Consider the following 22,454-nt stretch of genomic DNA (forward strand, 5'->3'; position numbering starts at 1 on the left):
TTGTGTTGAAAACAATTCGCCTTTTAGATAAGTTTTAAAATTTTGGTCTGCACCCAATGAAAGATATTTGTGTGTATGTTCTATCTGTGCTATACTTCAAACAACAATTAAACTTTTAAGCTTTTCAGAAAGCTTACAGCCTAAAACATCCAAAAACTTGTAGGGTGGTATGATCATCTGTTTATTCTTACTTGAAAATGTTTACTAAAAGCACAAAATCAAGCTTGTGATAGGGCATAATAGTTTCAAATAATAACTAACTTGATTTATGGCTTAAATAGATAAATCTGATTATTAGAAAACCAAAATGGGAAGCCAAGAATTGCTATATTTACCAAGTTTCTATACAAAAACAAGTTTATGTAGGGGGTGGCATTACACCCCCATGCGGCGCTGCAATGCCATCATGGAAACAGCTGAGTTGTTCTCATTCTGTCATGATTCAGTGTCACTGCTTAGAAGTGAAATATCTGTGTGATGTGCCGTATTTGTGCTAAGAAAACGAACTTAAGTTGCCACACTTATGCGTGTGCATACGTATTGAAATGGCAGTTGTTTTCTGATCATCTGTGGCTTGTTTTGTCCTTGGCTTGTTAAACCATAACTGCCACGAACAACTTTTATCGTATTTGCTAGGTAAATCAGACAGGCTGATTCCGATTTTGTAATCAAAATAAAGATTAGGCCACTAACTTTCAGAGTAATGAAGGATTTTTTATAGCGTTTTAATATCGGTTTCGAAAACAACACGATCGGCATAACAAGCTCCGCCCATAAATACGTGACGTAACCTAGCTTTTTAGGAACAGAAGTCGCGTAGGGATGTTTAGACTGATTTAGAATAATAAAGATGGGTGTTTTAAAATCCATTAATATCTAAATTCAGCCTTAAAATAATATCAGTCTTTTCTTAAAGGTAGATAAGCTATTTAGCATTGCATATTTAAAAAGCGCGATAACAACGCTAGCTTGTGGTAAAACCGCGCTTTTTGAGCTCATTTTTCTCGGCGTCCAGCCCATTTAAACGTCATGTAACAAGCTGCGAGCAATTTTAAATAGTTTATATCCCTTTCATAAAAAACTAAAATTATTTTACAGGCTGGATTTAGATAATAATGGGTTTTAGGACACCCATCTCTATTATTCTAAATCGGACTAAACATTCCTAACTTTCGTTTCTGAAAAAGCTAGGTTTCGTCACATAATTATGGGCGGAGCTTGTAATGCCGATTGTGTTGTTTTCGAAACGAATATTGAAACGCTTTAAAAAAGCCTAAATGACTTTGAAGGTTAGTGAACTAATCTTTATTTTGAGTACAAAATCGGAATCAGCGTGTCTGATTTACCTAGTAAATACAATAAAAGTTGTTCGTGACAGTTATGGTTTAAGAATACAAACTTGACAAAGACTGCGTACAACCATTATTCAACTATGGGAACATTTTCTGTTTTTTGGAACATCACATCGATTTGGCATTGGTGCACAAAGGTGTCACTAAACTCTCTGCATGAAAATTTAGTAAATATTGCCAATATTCGTCGTATGCTGGTGCGTAGTCAAAATAAACTTGCACAAAATGTTAATAGAATGGATTAGAAAATAGTGTTATCCTTTTATCATTCGCTTTTGGTGTTTGAGGTGACCTCATGCCAATATGTTTTAATATTCAAATCAAAAGAAATTTACTGCAGTTCAAATGCTCAGATCAAATGAAAGTTGCTAAGTCTATAATGGCAAAGATACTGACAGAAAAGACCGACAGAAGCGAAAAGCTGCAACTAAAATGCAATATGTATTTGTTAACATCAAAAAATCCTTGAAAAAAGCATCACGTATGTTTACTGTGCCCCGGTTTTGGGGTGCAGTTATCCAATTTTTCTAGACCCTAAAATTTGCTGTATTTTTTGATACAAGTGGTGGTAAAAAGTTAAACTATTCCTATATATTAGCAAACATATTCATCTTTGAGAGTTGCAACTTTCTAGATTTTTATATCAATTCAAACTCTTAAAGTATAGAAAAATGTCAAAACTGATCGACTAGGCCACACTATCCTTATCAAGACAATGTAAATGCTATTTCAGCGACTGATGAAGGTACCGAACTGCAACTGTATGTAGTTTTACAAACTGTTGGAAAACCTCTGTCTAATATTAGTTAAAATAGTTGTTGCTACTTTATCGTTAATCAATGACTTTTAAAAAACCCTGGAGTAACAACCAATATGTGAGTAGAATACTGAGTATAATATAATAATATAATATTGGATCATATTTATAATTGACCTTATAACTGACCTGATGCAATGGTGACAACTAGCAAGTGACCGCTTATCTATCCCCCAATGTCACTGATGAGATAACAAAGTTTTAAAAACTAGGATTAAATTTTTTATATTTTAACAGAGCTTTCATATAATTAAAATACATTTAATTCCAAAATACTTGAAATGACCAATCATCCTCAAATTAAAACTCTGGTGTTCAACAACAATATTTATAAAGCTTCTTAAAATGCCAAAAAAATTAGTTTAATTAACAGAAAAATATGTAATAAACAATAATATTCATTCAATTAACTAATACAATTACTTCGTGTACAAATCTTTTTTTTTGATAGAACAATATACGAGAAACCTTGTCGGCCATTTCTGACATCGTCAACAATAAGCGACAAAGTAATGATAAGGGTTAGTTCAGTATTTGACATTCTTCCTCCAACTCTGGGCTAACCTCGGCAGAATTGACAACTGGTACATCACTAAACTCAGCCTTGGATAGAACTTGAAGACGAAAATGAATCTTTCCATTTGTGCGAAATAGAGGACTCTCTAACACTTGCCTCGTAATAATGGCATCAAATCCCATTTTTTGTAATGCATTATTTTGTGGTTTTCTGGCCCCTGGGTCGTTTGGATTTACCTAAAAAACAAAAACAAATTTTTAATCTTTTCTTCGATACAAATATTGAGTTTCACCAAAGAATAAGCATCATCAAAAATGATCAAATATACATCGTGTTAGCCAACTTTAAAAATCCTGACTAAAGGAAACTCGCATAATGATACACTAAACAAAATACAGAGTGCGATATACACGGTGCATTATTCAATATGCACTATCTAAGCCGTAATATGCACTATACATTCATGCACTATGCACTATGTATTATGCACAATGCAGTATGCACTATGCACAATGCAGTTTATACTATGTGCTGTAAATATATTTACTGTGTATGCGCTATACATTATTCTCTATGCACTATGCATTATTTACTAAGCATTATGTTAAATAAATTATGTACTATGCACTAGTGACTATGCATTGCACACGGTGCATTATGCACTAAGCACTATGAACAATGCTCAATGCGATTTATACTATGTGCTGTAAAATAGTTTTACTGTATATGCGCTATACATTATTCTTTATGTGTTATATGCACTATATGGAAAACACATTATACCTTTAGCACTATACATTATGCACTATGTATTGTGCACTGTACATTATACACTATGCTTATGTACTCTTAAGCGTTTATGTTGTTTTGGACGAGCCATTTTATTTTTATCTTTGTACTTTTGTCAATACACTAAGTTGAATATTTATATTTTTAAACACAAATCTTTTTTTGTTGTGTTTAAATATAATTTATTTTTGGTTTAAATATAACTAATTTTAATAGTTTTAATAATTTTTGTGTAAATACATGTACAAACAAACTTACGATATAGTGCATCTGAATCGCATGACGGGGTCCAAGTACACTAAACAAGAGCGCTCTGTCAAAAGGCCATTGTAAAAAGTCATCGTGTTCCCCAGAACAAAGAGCTACATACATCCCGACAGACCCATCTTGGCCATCATAATTTAGAAAGATCTGTAAAATGTACAACATTGAATCTTTGAGCAATCAGCCAATCAGCAATCACTATTAATACAAAGATGAATTTATACAAAATTTTGGTGGATTTTATCATAATTTATCAATATTTTTTGATTTTTGCGATTGCTTTTGATGTTTGAGGTAGTCTGGTTGCCAGAAATTTTCAAGATTAAAACTCGATTGCAATTTAAATCCTTCAAAGAAAAGCGCACGCAAAGTGACGTCACTAGTTGTTATTATTGCGATAGTTGATATCGGCTGTTGAGTTCAAATTGCAGCATTACACCCCAGTCGGTATTCACTAGTCAGTCAGTCAGCATTATGCCTCAGTCGGTATTCACTAGTCAGTCAGTCAGTCAGCATTATGTCAGTGTCTTTGCAAATATAGATGCTCTAATTGCTGAATTTAAGCATTTCAACTGAGATCATGTTTAATAAATTTCAATCTTGAAATATCTTGGCACTCAAATCACCTCAAACATTAAAAACAATCCTGAATGATGGAACAGTACTGACACTTTCGATAAAAAATTTACTGTAGATTTTGTGTAATTACATCTTCAACATCTTTAAACAGAGTGTTAGATGGCAATGGGTAATAAAACCAGAAGTTGTCTGCTCCTAGTTATAGAGTTCTTGAGGTATATTCGGAAATGATACAACTAGCTTTACTTTTATTCAGTAATACACATAGTTCTTGATAAATTATCTAAAAATATAAACAGCTTTTTCTAATATATGATTAGATTACATATAGCTAAATAATCAAATACAAAACAACAGAAATCTTTGGCTATTTTGTCAAACATAAATTACAAAACTAACAACTAAATACAGTCAAACATGGATCACTCGAACTTCACGAGACCCAGCGAAAGTGTTCAAGTTATCAGAGCGTTCAAGTTATCAGAGCACTGTCACAAATCCATGTATTTATTTATTTACTTGTAGATACATGTACATATACAAACTATAATATACATGTAAATCAAAAGCATAAATGGCTTGTTTCAAATTAAATGCTTCTAATGTAAAGTTTAAAACTTTTTTATCAAAAAGTATAGAGATTTTTCTATCACTTGAAATTGGTTTGTTGTTTGAGGTAATGTTATTGCCAATTTGCCAGGACATTTTTAGATTAAAATTTGCAAAACTTGATCGTTGTTGAAATGCTCAGAAGAAAAGACATATTTTTCTTTTGAGCGTTTCAACCAAGATCAATTTTGTCGATTTTTCTTGAAATCTATGCGAAGGTTACCTCACTTTTCCCAGCTTCTAAAGGGCCATCGCTAGACGGATGTTCGGTAAAAATCAAATTTCACCAAACCTTTAGAAAGTTCGTTGACAAACATAATTTGCCGATGGTGGTAATAACGACGCCTATAAATTATGAAAAGTTGAGGTTTACTTCTATGGCTTGGAAAAAAGTTATTTTCTAAAGCGTTAGCAACCGTTTCGGTAGCCGTTGGGCAAAAAACTGTTCGAGTTAATGAAGTTAAGGTTGAGTTATCTAAAGCAATTTATCATTACGTGGGAACGGATCAAAGAAACCGTTCGAGTTAACCATGTGTTCGAGCTCATCACAGTTTGCTGGTTTTTTGTTGTTTCGATTAGTATAAAAGTGAAAATGGCTTTAGACAGTCTTTATCATATTAATCTTTAACCTCTTAGATGCTGTCTGCTCTCAGAATTGCATATTAAACATGAAAAAGAGGAAAGCACTTATGTACAACTGATGAAAAGGTGGCGTTAAAAATTAGTTTTTGTTCAATGAATTATCACTTTTTGTGTAGGCGCGACGAATGATGGCTTACTGTCAAATTTAATTACAAAAATTGCTCTTTCAAACCTGAATGCAAAGCTTGTAGCCAGCTCTTGATGTATAAAATGGAGGACTGGTCCAGCTAGTACGGGTTTTCAGCAACGCTTGCTCACATTTTGTCCAATAGTTTCCTAGTACCCAGAGGTAGTCTCCATTATAGTTTACCGGCTCTCTGTCCTGTCAAAATATGAACACTGCATTTAGAAGCAGGAACATCTAGGAACCTTGCAAGTGAAATTATTTTATTTCAAAGAGGTCCTTTATTAATCACCCGTAAAGGATTACTGCTTGTACTGCATGTCGATACAATATTATTGATAGTTGGAGTTGTTATTTCTGTTATTGCTACTGCGGCGGAAGCTAGTCAGGAGGGCCAATTGAATTCATTAACAACTACATGTACAGTGCACCCTCAGGCTACGAGGACCCTGTTACACAATGTTTTGCTTTGTAATGTGAACCCAATATTTTTTGCCTTTTCTATCCAATATTTTCTCACCATACGACATCAACAAAAGTTTGTCTCGAAATTAAAATTTGGCTGTTGGTGAGTTGAATATGTGGGATTAATAAAAAAGCTGATACGCTATTTGACAAAATCACTCTCACAAAACATGAAATAGATACAATGCTCGCTTTTTCTTTTAGCTCAGCGTCACTCGTTATTAGCTACAGTGAAAATGAAACAGAACAAAAAAAGGTGAGAATATTTTAGCCAATAATAAAGTTTAAGTTTAGTTTACTAAAACAAATATTAAAACTTAGCTTTAAGTGGGTGTTTTGTTTATTAAGCTAAATTAATTTGGGTTTGATTCAAAGTTTTTGTTATACGTTTGTATCAAAGGTAAGAACTTACTACGGTATGTACTGCACATACATTAGTTTATTCTAATGCTACATCTTTTTTGCAGATGATAACCAATAAGTGCGGTAATGTTGCTGTAGGTAACTATAGTTAGTAAGGTCAACATATAATGTTGTTATTTATTTTTAATACATGTATGTACAGTGGCTATATAAAGTTTTCATGATCTTTACCAGGTGGTGTTTGTATTAGATAATTACTATGAGTTTCCATACCACTCTATAAATGACATTTTTGCCTGATGATGACAACACCAGAACAAATTAAACTCGTATGGCAACGATCTACTGTGTTTTTAGTACTTTTTATTAAAATACATTTGAATGGTAAAAGTTCTTAAAAGCTCTTCAATAAAAGAGCAGAGAATGAAAAAAATTGTTCAAAAACTTTAAACTGCTTTTAGTTTAATGAAAATAAACTGCATTCTTCAATTTTTTTGTAAATTGTAAATTTTTATCCTCATGTATTATTTCCGTACTGTTTTTGTCGCAGACAAAAATTAAGCCTTTTTTTTAATAATAAATTTAAAAAAGGGCGTCTTGCTGATTTGCTCATGAAATCAAAAGCAACAAAGGAGTTGGACATTTTTTGTTCAGCTAGGAAACACAGTCTTTTGTGAAAAAAAGTTAGATAAAAAGCTTTTCTCATCGCAAACTGGATTGGTTGGTTGCTAAAAGAAAGGCAACATATTATTGGTTGGTTGCTAAAAGATAGGCAACATATTATTGGTTGCTTGCTAAAAGAGAGGCAATATATTATTGGTTGCTTGCTAAAAGAGAGGCAACATATTATTGGTTGCTTACTAAAAGAGAGGCAACATATTATTGGTTGCTTACTAAAAGAGAGGCAACATATTATTTGTTGCTTGCTAAAAGAGAGGCAACATATTATTGGTTGCTTACTTAAAGAGAGGCAACATATTATTGGTTGCTTACCTTCAAAGCCCTATCAAGAAGGACTAGTTTCTTATTCATTTCATTTGTTTGTCTGAGTAGATGTCCTTGTGAAGGAAGGTCAGCTGTTATAATTGAAATACAATAATAATAAAATAATAATTTAAATACAGCAATGTAAAAGATCAGATATTCTTTGCATGGTTAAACTTGAAGGCAAAATTGAAAGTTTTACTCAAGAAAGTTAAAAATTAAACTCTTTGAAATTCTTTCAGATTTTATCAGAAAGAATCAGTATTATTTGCGATTGTTTTTGATGTTTGAGGTGATATGATTGCCAACATATTTCAAGACTAAAATCCATGACGTTTGATTTCATTTAAAACGCTCAGAATAAGAAATGTGTGAAGTGATGTCACTAGTTGCTATCTTTGCTATGGTTGGTATCGGCTATTGCGTTCAAGTTGCAGCTATATGAATCTCTGTTCTGTCGTTTTCTTTACAAGTATAGACGTCAGAATTGCACTTCCGCTTGATCTGAGCTTTTTAATTGCGATAAAGTTCTATCGGTTTTAATTTTAAAACACCCTGGCAATCAGATAACCTCAAACGTAAAAAAATAGCAAATGATAGAAAAATACCAATACTTTTTAATAAAATTTACTAAAGATTTCGTGGAAAGTTAACAATCATACTTTTGAAACATGCATACTGTCTGTCATTATACTTCTAATATAAAGCCGTCATACAAAAAAGCTTATGCTCGTATGGCACTTGTTACTCGCTTACATACACTAGATTTTTATTGTGTAGATGATGCGAATTTGGAGTTGTGCACACATTGAGTTACCGTGTGATAAGTGTCTCAATCGAAATTTGCTTGATGGGAATTAACTTCGGCACTTTTTTGAAAAAGGTAGGGAAATCTTCACCAAAAGTCAATAGTTAGGGATGTATTCATCAATCCGGAACTTCTCAAATCCAAATAAAAACTCCTCAACTGTGAAATCATTAGAACAGCTTGCACAGCATTTTCTTGCTCATATTTTAAAAACAGAAAAATTTTGATAAAGATTTGCTAATAACAAAACGAGCTTGACTTGCAAATATTTGTCATTTTCATTTTGAAGACGACCTCCCGATTGACGCAAACCCAAAAATTTCTCAATATAACATTCTGCAAACAATATTATTAGTATTATTATTATTATTGCTACTATTGCTATTATTATTTATATTGCTATTACGCGCAAATTGCAAGTATTTTGTTAAAAAAGGTGTTTCCTTTTTACAGGCTTTGGGTAAATAGATTGTGAAAAACAGAGTCATTCATAGTAGTTTTCTGTCATTCTGTCACTGGATTAAAGTGACCAATTTGACCAAATCTGAGAAACTTGAGGCATGAGAATATGGACCTGTAAAATGACATTATGGTCTAAATACTGGTAAATCACAAGGTTATGATGCATCAGAACTGCACTGTGCTGTAAGCAGTGCAGTGCAGGGCTGCAGTGCAGTAAGCAGAAATTTTGCAGCAAAATAAAATTTTATAAAGCATATTAAACATTTATTGCTACTCCTACTGCAAATTGGCCTTTACTAACTACTGACTTTACTAACTGCTTACTACTGACTCTTCTAACTACTGTCTACTGATTCTACTAACTACTGACTCGTCTAACTACTGACTACTGACTCTACTAACTACTTACTTTTCTAACTTCTGACTACTGACTCTACTAACTACTGACTACTGAATCTTCTAACTACTGACTACTGACTTTTCTAACTACTGATTACTGACTCTACTAACTACTGACCACTAAATATTCTAACTACTGACTTCTGACTCTACTAACTAATGACTACTGAATCTTCTAACTACTAACTGCTGACTCTACTAACTACTGACGACTGACTCTACTAACTACTGACTACTGACTCTACTGACTACTGACTCTACTAACTACTGACTTTACTAACTACTGACTCTACTAACTACTGCACATTTGTTTTTATCACGTATTACCTGAAATCTAGCATTTCATGCATGCTTCAAATGTGCATCTTCAAATGCGTAACACTTGAAACTGCATGTGTACTGCACCAGCACATTAGTATAAACTTTATACTGCAGATCAACAAATGCTACCAGTTTCTAAGCGTCCATGCTGCATTGTACACAATTCTCAGAGCTAAACTTTCATTCCTTTTAAATATAGAGAGTCAGGCATTATGACTATTGAAATGAAATTAGTGTCTATTTATTATATTCCTGGTTACATCCTATATTAAAACCATAATAGATTCTTTTTTCAACTTAATAAAGCATGCCTATTGTGATAAATTTGTTTTTCCACTCACACTCAAGTTTGAGGAACATTTACAATTGTGTTGTAATTGAATCAATGATAACTCAATACTTAATGTTCTGATGAGTTTTTCACAAAAATGTGCTGTGCGTGTATGTAGTAACAGTCTTATGAAAAGGTTTTTGCTGCAGCTAGTACTACAAAATACTTGTTAACAACACTCCTGCTGCATCCAGCATCGCACACTGTGCGGTAAGCAATACAGCCACTGCAACAATACTGCTGTCTGCGCTATAGATAATAACTAGCTGTGCTACCCATCACTGGGTATTAAAATCAGCTTATAAACAATGAGAAGTAGTCAGAGTTGCCTGTCACTTGCTATTAGTCTGGCACACTGCCAATGAAAAATTTTAGTAAGCCTAACTAATGACAATCACTTATTTACGCAATCACTCTGCGTGGTATGCAATGCCGTTGGGTATGTGCTCCCATATAGCGACTTATATTGACAAGTGATCAACTCAATTTCTGTGGCCTACTGGGTAAGGTGTCGGACTGGTGAAAGGCCGGGTCCACAATCACATCTTATTCGGTACGGATTCTTTACTCCATAATTTTAAAAGCTATAGCCGGAAAGCAGACATATGACATAAAACACACATACTTAGAGAAATATATATATATATATATATATATATATATATATATATATACATATATATTGATAACATATTGCATAGCATTGAAAACATGCAACCCTTATTAATGTTACTGCACTGGTAATGCAACTAAATTATGTGTTGCCTGTTGATAAACTTTATCCGTATAAAATTCTCTTGATAGCTCATTCAAAGTTTTCTTCAAGTGATGACAAAACAAAGACAGATTCAAACTAAAACAACAGATTTTTAGAAGCTAATCTATCTTTACCGTTATTTTATGCTGCTTCTGGTAAAAAAAGAATTAAATACAGAGTATTAGCACAATGGAACTGTCTTCCAATAGACTTATGCAAAACCTCTGCATTTACTAGTTTTAGAGCTAATGTTAAAAGCCATTTGTTAAACCTAGATTAATTTAGACCTGCTGTTTGGGTTTGCCAATTCCTGTGGGCCCAGTGTCAGGACTAGCTGCAGTGCTACTGCGCGTGTGGGCCTCATCATGCCTTAACGTGTAGGAACTAAGCTTTCATTTATTTTGTTTAACTTAATTAATATTATAACTATATCTTCATTTTGCCTAATGTTATATTTCTACTAATTGATGAACTAAAATACACACATAGATATCCAAGTAAAGGTTAATTCCAACTTTAAAGTATTTTACAACAATCAGTAAGTACTTATCAATGGGCAGTTATTATATTTTTGTAATTGCCACAACCCTAGAAGAGCATAGATTTTACTGTTGTTTATATATGCTATGGTTGTATTTTAAAATACCCAAAGCATTATTGAAATTTACAAATTTTGATTAAAAAGTGCACAAGCTTTAAACAAATTAAAAAAATTGGCATCTGGATAAATTTTGTGGTTAGTTGCTAGATTATATGTTATTATTTTTAGCAATAATAGAATATGTTATATTTTATACAGATTAATAATGAAAATGTAAAATAATTAAATTCAATTGTCCAAAACATTTAATGTGAAATTACTGGCTAAGCTGAAATAAAACAGATGTCTTTAAAAATGATTGATATGTGCATTTATTTGGTCTCAAATTTGTATGTACATTGTATATTATTATGCTGTTTAAGTTGTGTTCTCATGTCAGCTATGTGCAGTACTTCAGAGTTATATTTACTTGCACTATATAGTAAAAGGTTTTTGTTGAGTTACGGAGAAACCAGTTAAACTGTTCAATTGTTTACTTACCTAATCCACTTTGTCTAAACTCCTGTGCAATATTGTCTACGGTGTTTGACAGAGACAAGCATTTGGTGAGAGTTCCTCGAACTTGCTCAATGGCACTGACAATCGGACCAGCGTTACGAATAATTGCAGCTTCCTTCTCCTCCAAGTCAGCGAGTTTTGTAGCAATAGACTCCAGCCTTCTCTGCAAAGTTAGATTGAGACATTTTTAACCTATTAAATTTAAAGTTAGATATTGGCTGTTAACACTCACCTGTGAGATAGTCGATGTTTTTTGCTTCAATTGTGTAAACGGCTTGAATGCACGACGTTTATCATAATTGGGCGTTGCACAGGGAATAAAAAGCAGCTTATAAACGATAGCGAGTAATGTAGTTGCTATTGGCTAAGTTGACTAGTCAGCCGATGACAAAATTAGCAAATTTGCCAAGTGAGTAACTTAAGCTAGTAAAATAAACTTGTAAGCTAGTTGCTTTAGTAAAATAAAAGCTGTGAAACCAACTTTTAAGAGTTAACGTTACGTGCTAGTACCTAATGCAAGCGTGTCAAGTGAATCTATTTTGACTGATATAATAAATATGAGCTGAGTTATTCCAATATAGTGCAATATAACCAAGTAGCTTAGTGCAATAATCTGTAGACATAAAGATTGCGAGTTCAAATTTATTGCGAAGCAAAAATTTTGTGACTAGAATACATATTGCATATTCTAGCAACAATCGAATATACTATAAGTTATAGAGAATAATAATGAGCATGTAAACTAATTGAATGTATTTCAATTGTCCAAAACATGTAATGTAAAATTACTGGCTGTTGGAATAAAATCAGATGTATTTTAAAATACTTGATGCGAGTATTTATTTGGCCTCCAGATTGGTATGTGTATTATTATGTTGTTTGAGTTGAGTTTTCATTTCAGCTATGTACAATACATTAGAGTTATGTTCACTTGCATTTGATTTGATTTACCTGTGTAATTTAGTAAACATTTTTGAGCTGTAATAAAACGGGAAAATAATTATTACTAGCAATGTGAGCATGGTTAAACTTTCTGCTAATCTAACAAAATTGACAAGATGTGACAATACTGCTTTGAAATTACCTGTGGGAAAAATGTTAAACATTTTAAATTTTTATTATGGTGCTTTTTGAGAAATTGAAATTTGAGCAATATTTTGAATAAAAAATATTTTTTCTCAAGATAAAAATTGAGAGCTGATTGATAAAAAAAGCAAACATATGGTAGCAAATTTTAAATAGAATGAAGAAAGTTAATAATAGAATCACCTCCACTTTGCTGACTTGGCTTTCAATACCAAGTTTTGTAGTTGGTGTTACCTGCAATATTAATAACAGTTTACCATTCTCTATTATATAAGAGTTGAGCAGTAACAACTATTTGTATTTCCTATAACTAACATAACTCCTTGAGAATCGAGTGTGATGTCTGCTCAGTTTACAACAAGTAGAGGCTACGCTGTTTTTAAAGTCTTGTTGTGCAAACAACAATGGCTCTATGATTTTGGCTAGACATGTCTGAGTTCGGTGGCAAAAAACTTCCACGACTAGATACATACCCAGTTGCAGAGAACATTATAAGGTTTGATTATATTCATAATTCATAAGGTTTGTTTATTCATATTTGTTTCTAAAAAATACCACCAGTGGTTTTTTTAGAACTGAACCACAACCTGTTGTTTAGAGGTCAAGTATTCTAAACTACTAGGCAGCAACAGCTTTTTAACGAGTAATGTGATAGATTACTAACGCTTGTTTCATCTCTACCTAAAAATTATTAAAAATTTCTCGCTTTAAAAAAAATTCAGTTGAGAAAAAAATACGACCAATCTACCATGACCGTTGCCATGTCAAATTATTCATCATATGTTTTACAATTATTCATCATATGTTTTATCATATACTTTACATTTAAAGTAACAAGTACAAGTAGTTTTTGCATTCTTATGGCACCTGACATGGCAACAAAACTGAAGTCAAGCGAATAGTTAGATACAAATTTGGCTATAAGCAAGACTCAGATATCTTGATGACAATGGTCAAACGAATGCATCTATAGAGCATTATTGGTTTATTATTATAATTTTTATTAGTTTTATTATTATTTTTATGTATTATTATTATTATTAGTTTTTAATTCAGATGTGAAGTGGTGCTTGTTTTTCAGATACTCGTAAGTAAATTTTTGGTAATCTACTGTACATGTAACACCAGCTATGAAACTAAAAGTAAAAAAAAGTTGATATAGTGAAGAATAAACCAAAACTTTGTTAAACTTTGATAAAGTTGTTTAAACACTCCCAAAACCATGACCTACTTCAATTCTCAAGGGTTCCAGCCCACCTTCAGCACCTCTTTCGGATGAGCCCTGTAATATAAGTGACACTGGAGTACTATCTCATAAAGAATCTAGCGAGACTATGTTTGTTATGAAAAAAGTTATTTAATGAAAGCAGTGCTCACCATATTTAAAAATAAAATGGTCAGAGAACAAGGAAATAATAAATTCTACAGCTGAATATAGTCTACATGAAGATTTCTGCTACATAAATTAGAGCAGCTAAACCTGTAGCGGACAAACTAAATTAATTAATTTTTAAGTTTGCCTCCTACATTATCACCCTTGTATGTTGCAGCAAATATTTTTAAATGACTATTGCAAGTTTTTGAATTAAGTTCGCACCAGCAAAACCAACAAAAGTTACAGAATTTACACTGGAGCTAAGTACAGAAAGTGTTATAGCACGATATATACACCTATTACATACATGTATGTACTGCAGAACTATATACATGTATATACTTAAACTATATATATATACTTAAGAATTATATACATCATATATATGTCAATCTCAAAGTTTGTGTGTGGGCGTGTGTGTATGTGTGTCCGTGCGTGCGAGTGCGTGCGTGCGTGTGTCTAACTATAGTATTATAATATTAGAACGAAAAGAATTGTATTGCAGAACATTTGATCTCATTTGGCAGGCAAAAACTTACCAATTTAGTCAGATTGATGAATCCATTGGGTGGTACACGTCGCTATGTGAGTGAAAATACACTACCGCTGTCGGTTACGGCACAACATAACTTTATGCTTGATCTCACTGCTTTTATTAGTAAGTTTTTCAAATTACTCTTTGGAAATGTGCCAGGCTAACACTAGGCAACTACAATACCTCTAACCGTTTATAAGCTAATTTTTAATACGCGTACAACACCGCACATTCAGCTAATATATATATATACAAATGTATGATATATATGCTATATATACGCTATATATATGAAATATATGCGATATATATATATACAACATATATACAGTATATATATACAATACATGTATATGTTGTATATATATCATATATATGTATATGAATTATATCTTATATCCACTTTATCATATACATACATGTGTATATTTATTATACTTATTATGTACATATATATTTTATAATAGTGTATATATATACATGTATATATATACATATGTATATATATATAAATTGTTTCCTCACCCCGGATACCCCGTATGGGTGGTAAATTTTGCTCTAACTCGGGTCTCCTACCAGAGACCTGGGAGTTTGAGCACTCGCCTCAAGATCTTAGCTGTTCCCAATAGCGTACTTTTCTGCAACTCACCTGAGTTGATTGTTGTTGGTATTTGGGCAAGCCACATTTTATGCGCCGGTGTTATTGCGCCCAGTGCCCCAATGACTACTGGGATTACAGTTGTTCTTACATTCTTATATATATATATATAGGCTACATATATATAGGCTATATATATAGGCTATATATATAGGCTATATATATATAGGCTATATATATAATTAAGTGCACTACAAGCTTGCAAGCTTAAACTCAAAAAACGAGCTTGTGTCAAAGTGCAGACATTCAAATAAGCACTTAATTTGCAATGCTGTGACATGAACCAATTAAATTGTTGTATTACCGTATATGTAGCTGGCCTTTATCGTTAAGCTACTTGATGTGTTTTTACATACAGTCATATGAGCTTCAGTTCATTTTAATTTTACCTGATGAATGGTAAAAACCATGAAACTAAGTTGTAAAATGTTTTAAAAGTTTTCAGTTCTTAATATAGTTTATATATATATATATATATATATATATATATATATATATATATATATATATATATATATATATATATATATATTTGAAAAATTATTGCGAAAAAAGTAAACTTTTAGTATTTGCGTATTAGTATTACTTTTTTCGCAATAATTTTTCAAATATTTCATACTCCACTAATAATCTTTTAGGTTTTTAGTGTAGAGTTCTCTTTTTATATGCTTTTGCACTTGCTTTTAGTTAATATATATATATTATATATATATTTATTATATATATTTATTATATATATTTATATATATATATTTATATATATATTTATTATATATATTAATATATATATTTATACATATATATATATATATTTATATATACATTAATTTATGTATGTCTATGTAAAAAAATATATATATTTATCATTTATATTTATATGATTATATATATATATAAACACATGCACAGCTAAATTTGAAAAATTAGGTACAACAATAAAAACTAAATTCATACAAAACACCGAATAAAATGTACCCTTGAATGTAACACCGACACTTAGAAATAAAAAAGATAGAGTTATGTAACCTCAACATTTTTCACGTACTTTTCAGCTCACATACTTTAACTAGCTCACATTTTGCTGATAAGATGTAAATTTATTTTTACTCTTCTGTTTTTAACACTCTATTGTCAAAAGAAACTTCTAAAGCCTTGTGTTCAAATTAATCACGGAGCCAAATACATGCTGAAGTTTAACTTTTAATGATAGAGAATGCCTACTTCTCAAATCTGATCGCAAACTTTTACCTTTTTGTTGTTAATAGTAATGATTTTTTACCAGCTCATAACATCAAGTAACAGTTCTTTATTTCTCCGTGTTGATAGTAATAGTTTTTTTCGGCTCAAGGTCGAGAGCAATACTAATTTTATCTGCTAATGATAATTATTAGTTGGTAATGGTTATTAGTATTTGATAATAATTAGTAGTACTTGCTTGCAGCAATCAGCAAAAATCCTTTACCTGCTCAGAGTCATAAGTAGAATGAGCGACTTGATGAGTCACTTTCTCCAGGTGAAAATCTTCATAAGCCAGCAAATGCTTTCGTAGCTCTTGGACATCCTCTGCCTCAAAGTTACAATACTTGTAGTAATAGCATTTTCCTGCCTCCGACAGGCAAAACATGTTGGTCCTCATATGAACGATTAGCTGTAAACAAAATTGAAAATCCGCACATGAAGAGAGAGGTTAAGTTTACCTTTGAATCCTTTTTTCATTTGCGTTCCAAGTAAACACTAGCAATTGTTTACTTGGAAAGCAAGTGAACAATTGCCAGTGTTTATGGCCAATAATTCCTATTAAAATTAAAAATTAATACACTTCGCTGCTGGAGTAAATGCTGTGATGATATAGATATAGACAAAAATAATAATTGAATTGTAAAAACTAATAAAACTGCAGCAGTAAGATTCATTTGAGTATCAAAGAGGTAGACTCACAGAATGGAAAAGAAGGGGAGAGCAACAACGAACGTCCGAATAAATTACTGTTGCACGCAGAGCATTAGAAATTACAAAGTAGTACAAATGATTAAGCCTAACTTTGAATATACACATTGCGCGCAATTAATCTGTATTCATATACTTGTACAGACTTGTACAGACTATTTATAGACTTTCACAGACGATCCCTGTTGTAAAATGTTGAAACCGCAATTGCAAGTCATATTAATTTTAACATTTTTTTGTTGCTGTAAATTATTAAGTTATTACCTACTATCACAGATTATTACTACTTTTTCGTTATTTATGAGTGATGACTCATATTGCTGTTGTACTGACATTATATGTATGAAATGATTAATATAATATTCTCATTAATCTGCCAATCATTTGCTGGCTGACTTCCTAATAAGTTTATGCTCAAGACTGTGGCAGAGCAAGTGGCACTATGCAAGTTTGCAAAAAAAAGATTTGCCTAAACTGTTTGTGTCACAAAAAATGCACAAATTTTTAAAGATTTTATCAGAAAATAATAGTATTTTTTATCATTTGCAATTGATTTTTATGTTTGAGATGATCTGACTGCCAGGATGCTTCAAGATTTAATCTGAAAACACTTGATCGTGGTTAAATTGCTTAGAACGAAAGTATGGGTGGAATAACGTCAGTTGTTGCTTTCCTTGCTATAGGCTTGCTATATCCTTGCTATATCCTTGCTATAGTTGCTATCGGCTATTGTGTTCAAGCTTCAGTGTTACACTCCTATTCTTTTCATATAATCAGGAACTACTAGCGTGAGCATACATTTGAAGTAGTGTGAAAGTCGGTAAAAGTAATTTGAAATAAGACTTCTAATAATATACAACTCTGACATTGTAGTCTGGCCTGAAGCTGTCACACTGAACAAATATAGGTATGCAGAGAATAAACAACAGGCTTCACAAAAGATTTTCTTTGTACAAGAGCCAGTTTTGCTACATGTATATTGGTTTGAGAAACTACCATTCTACCAATCCTACCACTTCTACCACTCTCTACCACCCATCCCACTCTTTACCACTTGTTCCACTCTCTACTACTTCCACCACTTCCACCACTCTCTACTGCTCGAACCACTCCTGCGACTTTTGCTACTCTCGTCACTTTTGCTAATCTCGCCATTCTCGCCACTCTACCACTAGCATTCAAAATAGAACAATAATCTTCATTGCAAAAAGAGCAGACAGACTACGAGTCAATTGAATGTGTAAAAGTATGTCCACTTTAAGCAATGCAAAGCTTAATTCACAATCTGGCAACTTTTGGTTTTTTGTATAAATGCAATACGACTAGACATCAGACACTCAAGATTCTATCTTTGAATGCGTTAAGCACAATTGTTCTCAATAAAGGTGTTTATAATTTGTTCTTATGAAACAATTTGCAATAAGATAAAATAAATTCTGAGTGTCGAGTTCTATTATAAAACATTTAAATATTAAAGGACATCTAATGTTAGTCAGAGAGTTAAAGATTCATACAATACCATAATCTAAAAGAAGTCATGCACTAGTTGGGCTTTGCATGTAGTAAGTTACATATTGATATTGCAGAGGTTTACAAATAAGTTTAGATTTTACAAGAGGCTTTGTTAGATGATAATGGAAATTTTGTAATACAGCAGCTTTGCTGTGGACACATGAGTTGACTTTTTTATAATCAGGTATATTGGGCTGCTTTCCGCAACCACTAAAATTCTTTAATAAAAGGATTGTTTAGTTTTGTTATTTAAAACTAGAAAACCAGAATTTACCGAGTATTGCGATCATGACCATCTTTAAGGACAAGTGTTATTCTAATGCTTTACCATTTTGACTAGGACTGCTAGTGACACTCATAAGGTCAACTTTTAATCGTTGTATACGCGGAAATTTTTTGTGTGCCCGACCATGTTGTAGGAATTTGGGCTAAGAATTCCCGGCCCCCTTTAGAAGGCCATGAATCTAATGTAGACCTAATATGGCATATAGTCTTTTTGGCTTTTGGATGCACTGAGTGTATATATATATATATATATATATATATATATATATATATATATATATATATATATATATATATATATAAGTGCGCTATTGGGAACAGCTAAGATCTTGAGACGAGTGCTCAAACTCCCAGGTCTCTGGTAGGAGACCCGAGTTAGAGCAGAATTTACCACCCATACGGGGTATCCGGGGTGAGGAAACAATTTTTATATATATATATATATATATATATACCAGAGACTATAGACAAGCTTTATTCTTCCGTTTAGTGGACAGTGGTGAGCGCTCACATTACTCCCCTGCCTTATTTTGTGACTAGGACTATGACAGACTTATTCTTAAGTTCAGCTGCACTCTATTATTTAACTTTTTCACTAAGACTATTGGAGAAAAAGTTTTAGAATAAGCTGTTCTTTCTTAGTAATATAACATCTGCTACTAAAATTTTATATAAAATAACTAGGTAGACCCTCCACGTTGCACAAATAATAAACAAACAATTTATAAATATGTTTATATATACATGTATATTGTAAAACCTCTAATTGAACGCCGCCTCTATTTGAGCGCTACTACTACCTGACTGCCACTACAAGAGAAGAGTTCCAAAATGGAGCACTACCCTCTATTGGAACGCCACCTACATTTGACCGCCACATGTGACATTTGACTATTTTTGATTTTTATGAACCCATAACATCGAGTGATCAGTAAAAAATTGTCCACAAAATCGTATTAATAATGAATCGTTTACATCAACAACAATCAATTCTCTCGTTGTTTAACTTCAAAGCGTTTAGCTTTTTTTGTAAAACTTTGAAAACAAAACTATAGAAATAATTAATAGCGGCTAAGAGTAGCTCCTTGTTTAATATGATCTTGATACTTCGAAGCACATGTATAAAGGCGGTTAAATTTATGATGTTAGATGAACTTTGAAAGCAACACCATAGAAATAATTAATATCTGTCTCAGGCTAATAGCAGTTCCTTGTTTAGAGCTATTTTAATACGTCGATATACATATATCAAAAGTGGTTTGCAAGGTTTGGGTTAAAGGTTACGTTTAGCAAACTACACTTACGCATTGCATGCTTGGTAAATGCCACCCGTAAAAGTTTTGCTCTGTCAAAAATTATTTGTACGCAAATACCGATTATCTCAGCAGTGCAAACAAAGAATTGAGGTCAGAAGACATTGTGGAAGGTATTGCACAACCGGAAGACATTTGTTTAATTGACAGCAACAAGCAAAACACAGCTACCTGAGCTAACGATGAAAATATTTTTTTTAAATTGTTGTTAAAAATTTTTGTTTCTGCATGTAATCTGATTATGGCTTGTTTATGTCACTTGTTCATGAAGATATGTTTGTAGCATTCAGTGGATTATCATTATATAACTTATAAATTTGCAAATTTATAGCATATTATTTGCCAGCATCCTTGCAGTAATATGGTTCAACAATTGATAGACACTCGTAACTACTCTTCTATTGCACATAAAAAGCTAGTTTTGTCTGCAAACTGTAGCAAACATATCAAAGATGCAAATGAGCTTCTATGCAAAATTAGTAAACTTTGATATACAATAGAAGTATGTCTTCAAATTTAAAATTAATTAAAAATTGAAAGTGCCGACAAATTCTAAAGAAGGGCACAGGCTATAACACCATCACAGGTCAATTGCAATCAATAGATATCAACTGGTAGAGATATTTCTCTGTTTCTCAATGAATATTTATTAAGAGATCTTTGACAAGTTAGAGGTGAGTTAGCAGATTTATTACATCATTTATTGCAAGGTTTAATATCGCTCCACCGAAAAAAGAGGGCAAAATATAGGTGACATTGGCTTTGCCTGTAATAGGGCTAAATTTAATTTCCGAAAATTTTGATGAGCTACTTGACAAATAGTCCGCCAGCCTCAATTTGAATGATGCCTTCAATTAACTGCGACCATAGAAAAAGGGGTAAAAAGCGCCATGGCATCAATTGAACGCCATGACGCCAGAGCGCGATTGCGTTCAATTAAAGGTTTTACAGTATATATATGTATATATAGATTAAAGATATTGCAATACTATTAAACTACATATATGAGGCAAAATCACTTACCTTATATTCTTTGTCATATAGGGCTCCACAGACTGGACATTCAGCCTTTTTCCGCTTTTCTTCATTGCGTTCCTAAAATTGTTTGACCTGTTTAGTAGAAAAGATTGCTCCTATCAACAGTGAAATCCGATTTTTTATGTATTTTTAAAGCTCTAGCATGACTAATATATATATATATATATATATATATATATATATATATATATATATATATATATATATATTGTAGCTGTTACAGACATCTGTATAATATGTTTGTTTTTAGCACTAGCATATGATTGTTTTAAATCAAAATTAGTTAAATGAATTTAGTAGTTGCACTTATTCAATTCAGTACTACATTTAGCTATCCCGTTTTTAGTTATCATGATTTATGATTACAAAGAAAACTAAAACTAAATTTAGACATTTGGCTAACGCTTTATAGCTGGAAAGTAAGAACTCACCATGCGCACATAACTACACGTATCCAATTTTGTAAGGTATGATACTATCATGAGATGCAGCATTCATTTGCTATCATTGGAAAGATGACACCATAGAACTTGTTTTATTATTATTGCCAATGAGCTCTACTTAAAAAACTTTTTTATTTCTATAGTTAATTACAGGACAATAGATATTAGAAGTGGTATTTTTAAAGATTTGTAAAAGCCAGGTTTTCAAATAATTGGTGTTCTTTTGTATCAAGTCCAAAATAGTTACGGGATCTTTTAAACCTGGCTTAGTTTGAGCCTTTATGAGTTACTTTAAATTACAGATGCACTGTTTATGAATAAGCAGTATCAATGCCTATACATCTTTTTATTTACTTAAATATAATTTTATCGATGGGTGTGATAAAGCCTAAACTATAAGACAGTCATTGTCGAAACATCCGACAAGCAAAAAATGTTCTACTTTTCTTACCGAAGCCTCAGCCATATTGTTAGTCCAAGTTGCTGTTAGCACCGCTAGTACCAAGTATATGTATCAGTCTTTTTACTGACCTACTAAAAGATGTTCTTTATGGAATGTGTGGTATGATTACTATGTGGC

General features: G+C 32.2%; 1 protein-coding gene across 1 annotated transcript; it reads right to left on the minus strand.

Annotated features, from left to right (window-relative positions):
• Window positions 1–2,691: 2,691 nt before the first annotated feature.
• LOC137397327 (TNF receptor-associated factor 3-like) lies at window positions 2,692–22,340 on the minus strand. Its single transcript, XM_068083617.1, has 9 exons — window positions 22,326–22,340; window positions 21,417–21,488; window positions 16,799–16,984; window positions 14,000–14,050; window positions 11,665–11,845; window positions 7,515–7,597; window positions 5,742–5,891; window positions 3,734–3,886; window positions 2,692–2,922 (listed from the first exon to the last, which is right to left on the minus strand). Exons 1-9 carry the CDS (start codon window positions 22,338–22,340, stop codon window positions 2,692–2,694), a joined length of 1,122 nt encoding a protein of 373 aa, XP_067939718.1.
• Window positions 22,341–22,454: the final 114 nt, after the last annotated feature.

Source organism: Watersipora subatra, chromosome 5, assembly GCF_963576615.1.
Source record: "Watersipora subatra chromosome 5, tzWatSuba1.1, whole genome shotgun sequence".
In the NCBI taxonomy this organism is placed as follows: Eukaryota; Metazoa; Bryozoa; class Gymnolaemata; order Cheilostomatida; family Watersiporidae; genus Watersipora; species Watersipora subatra.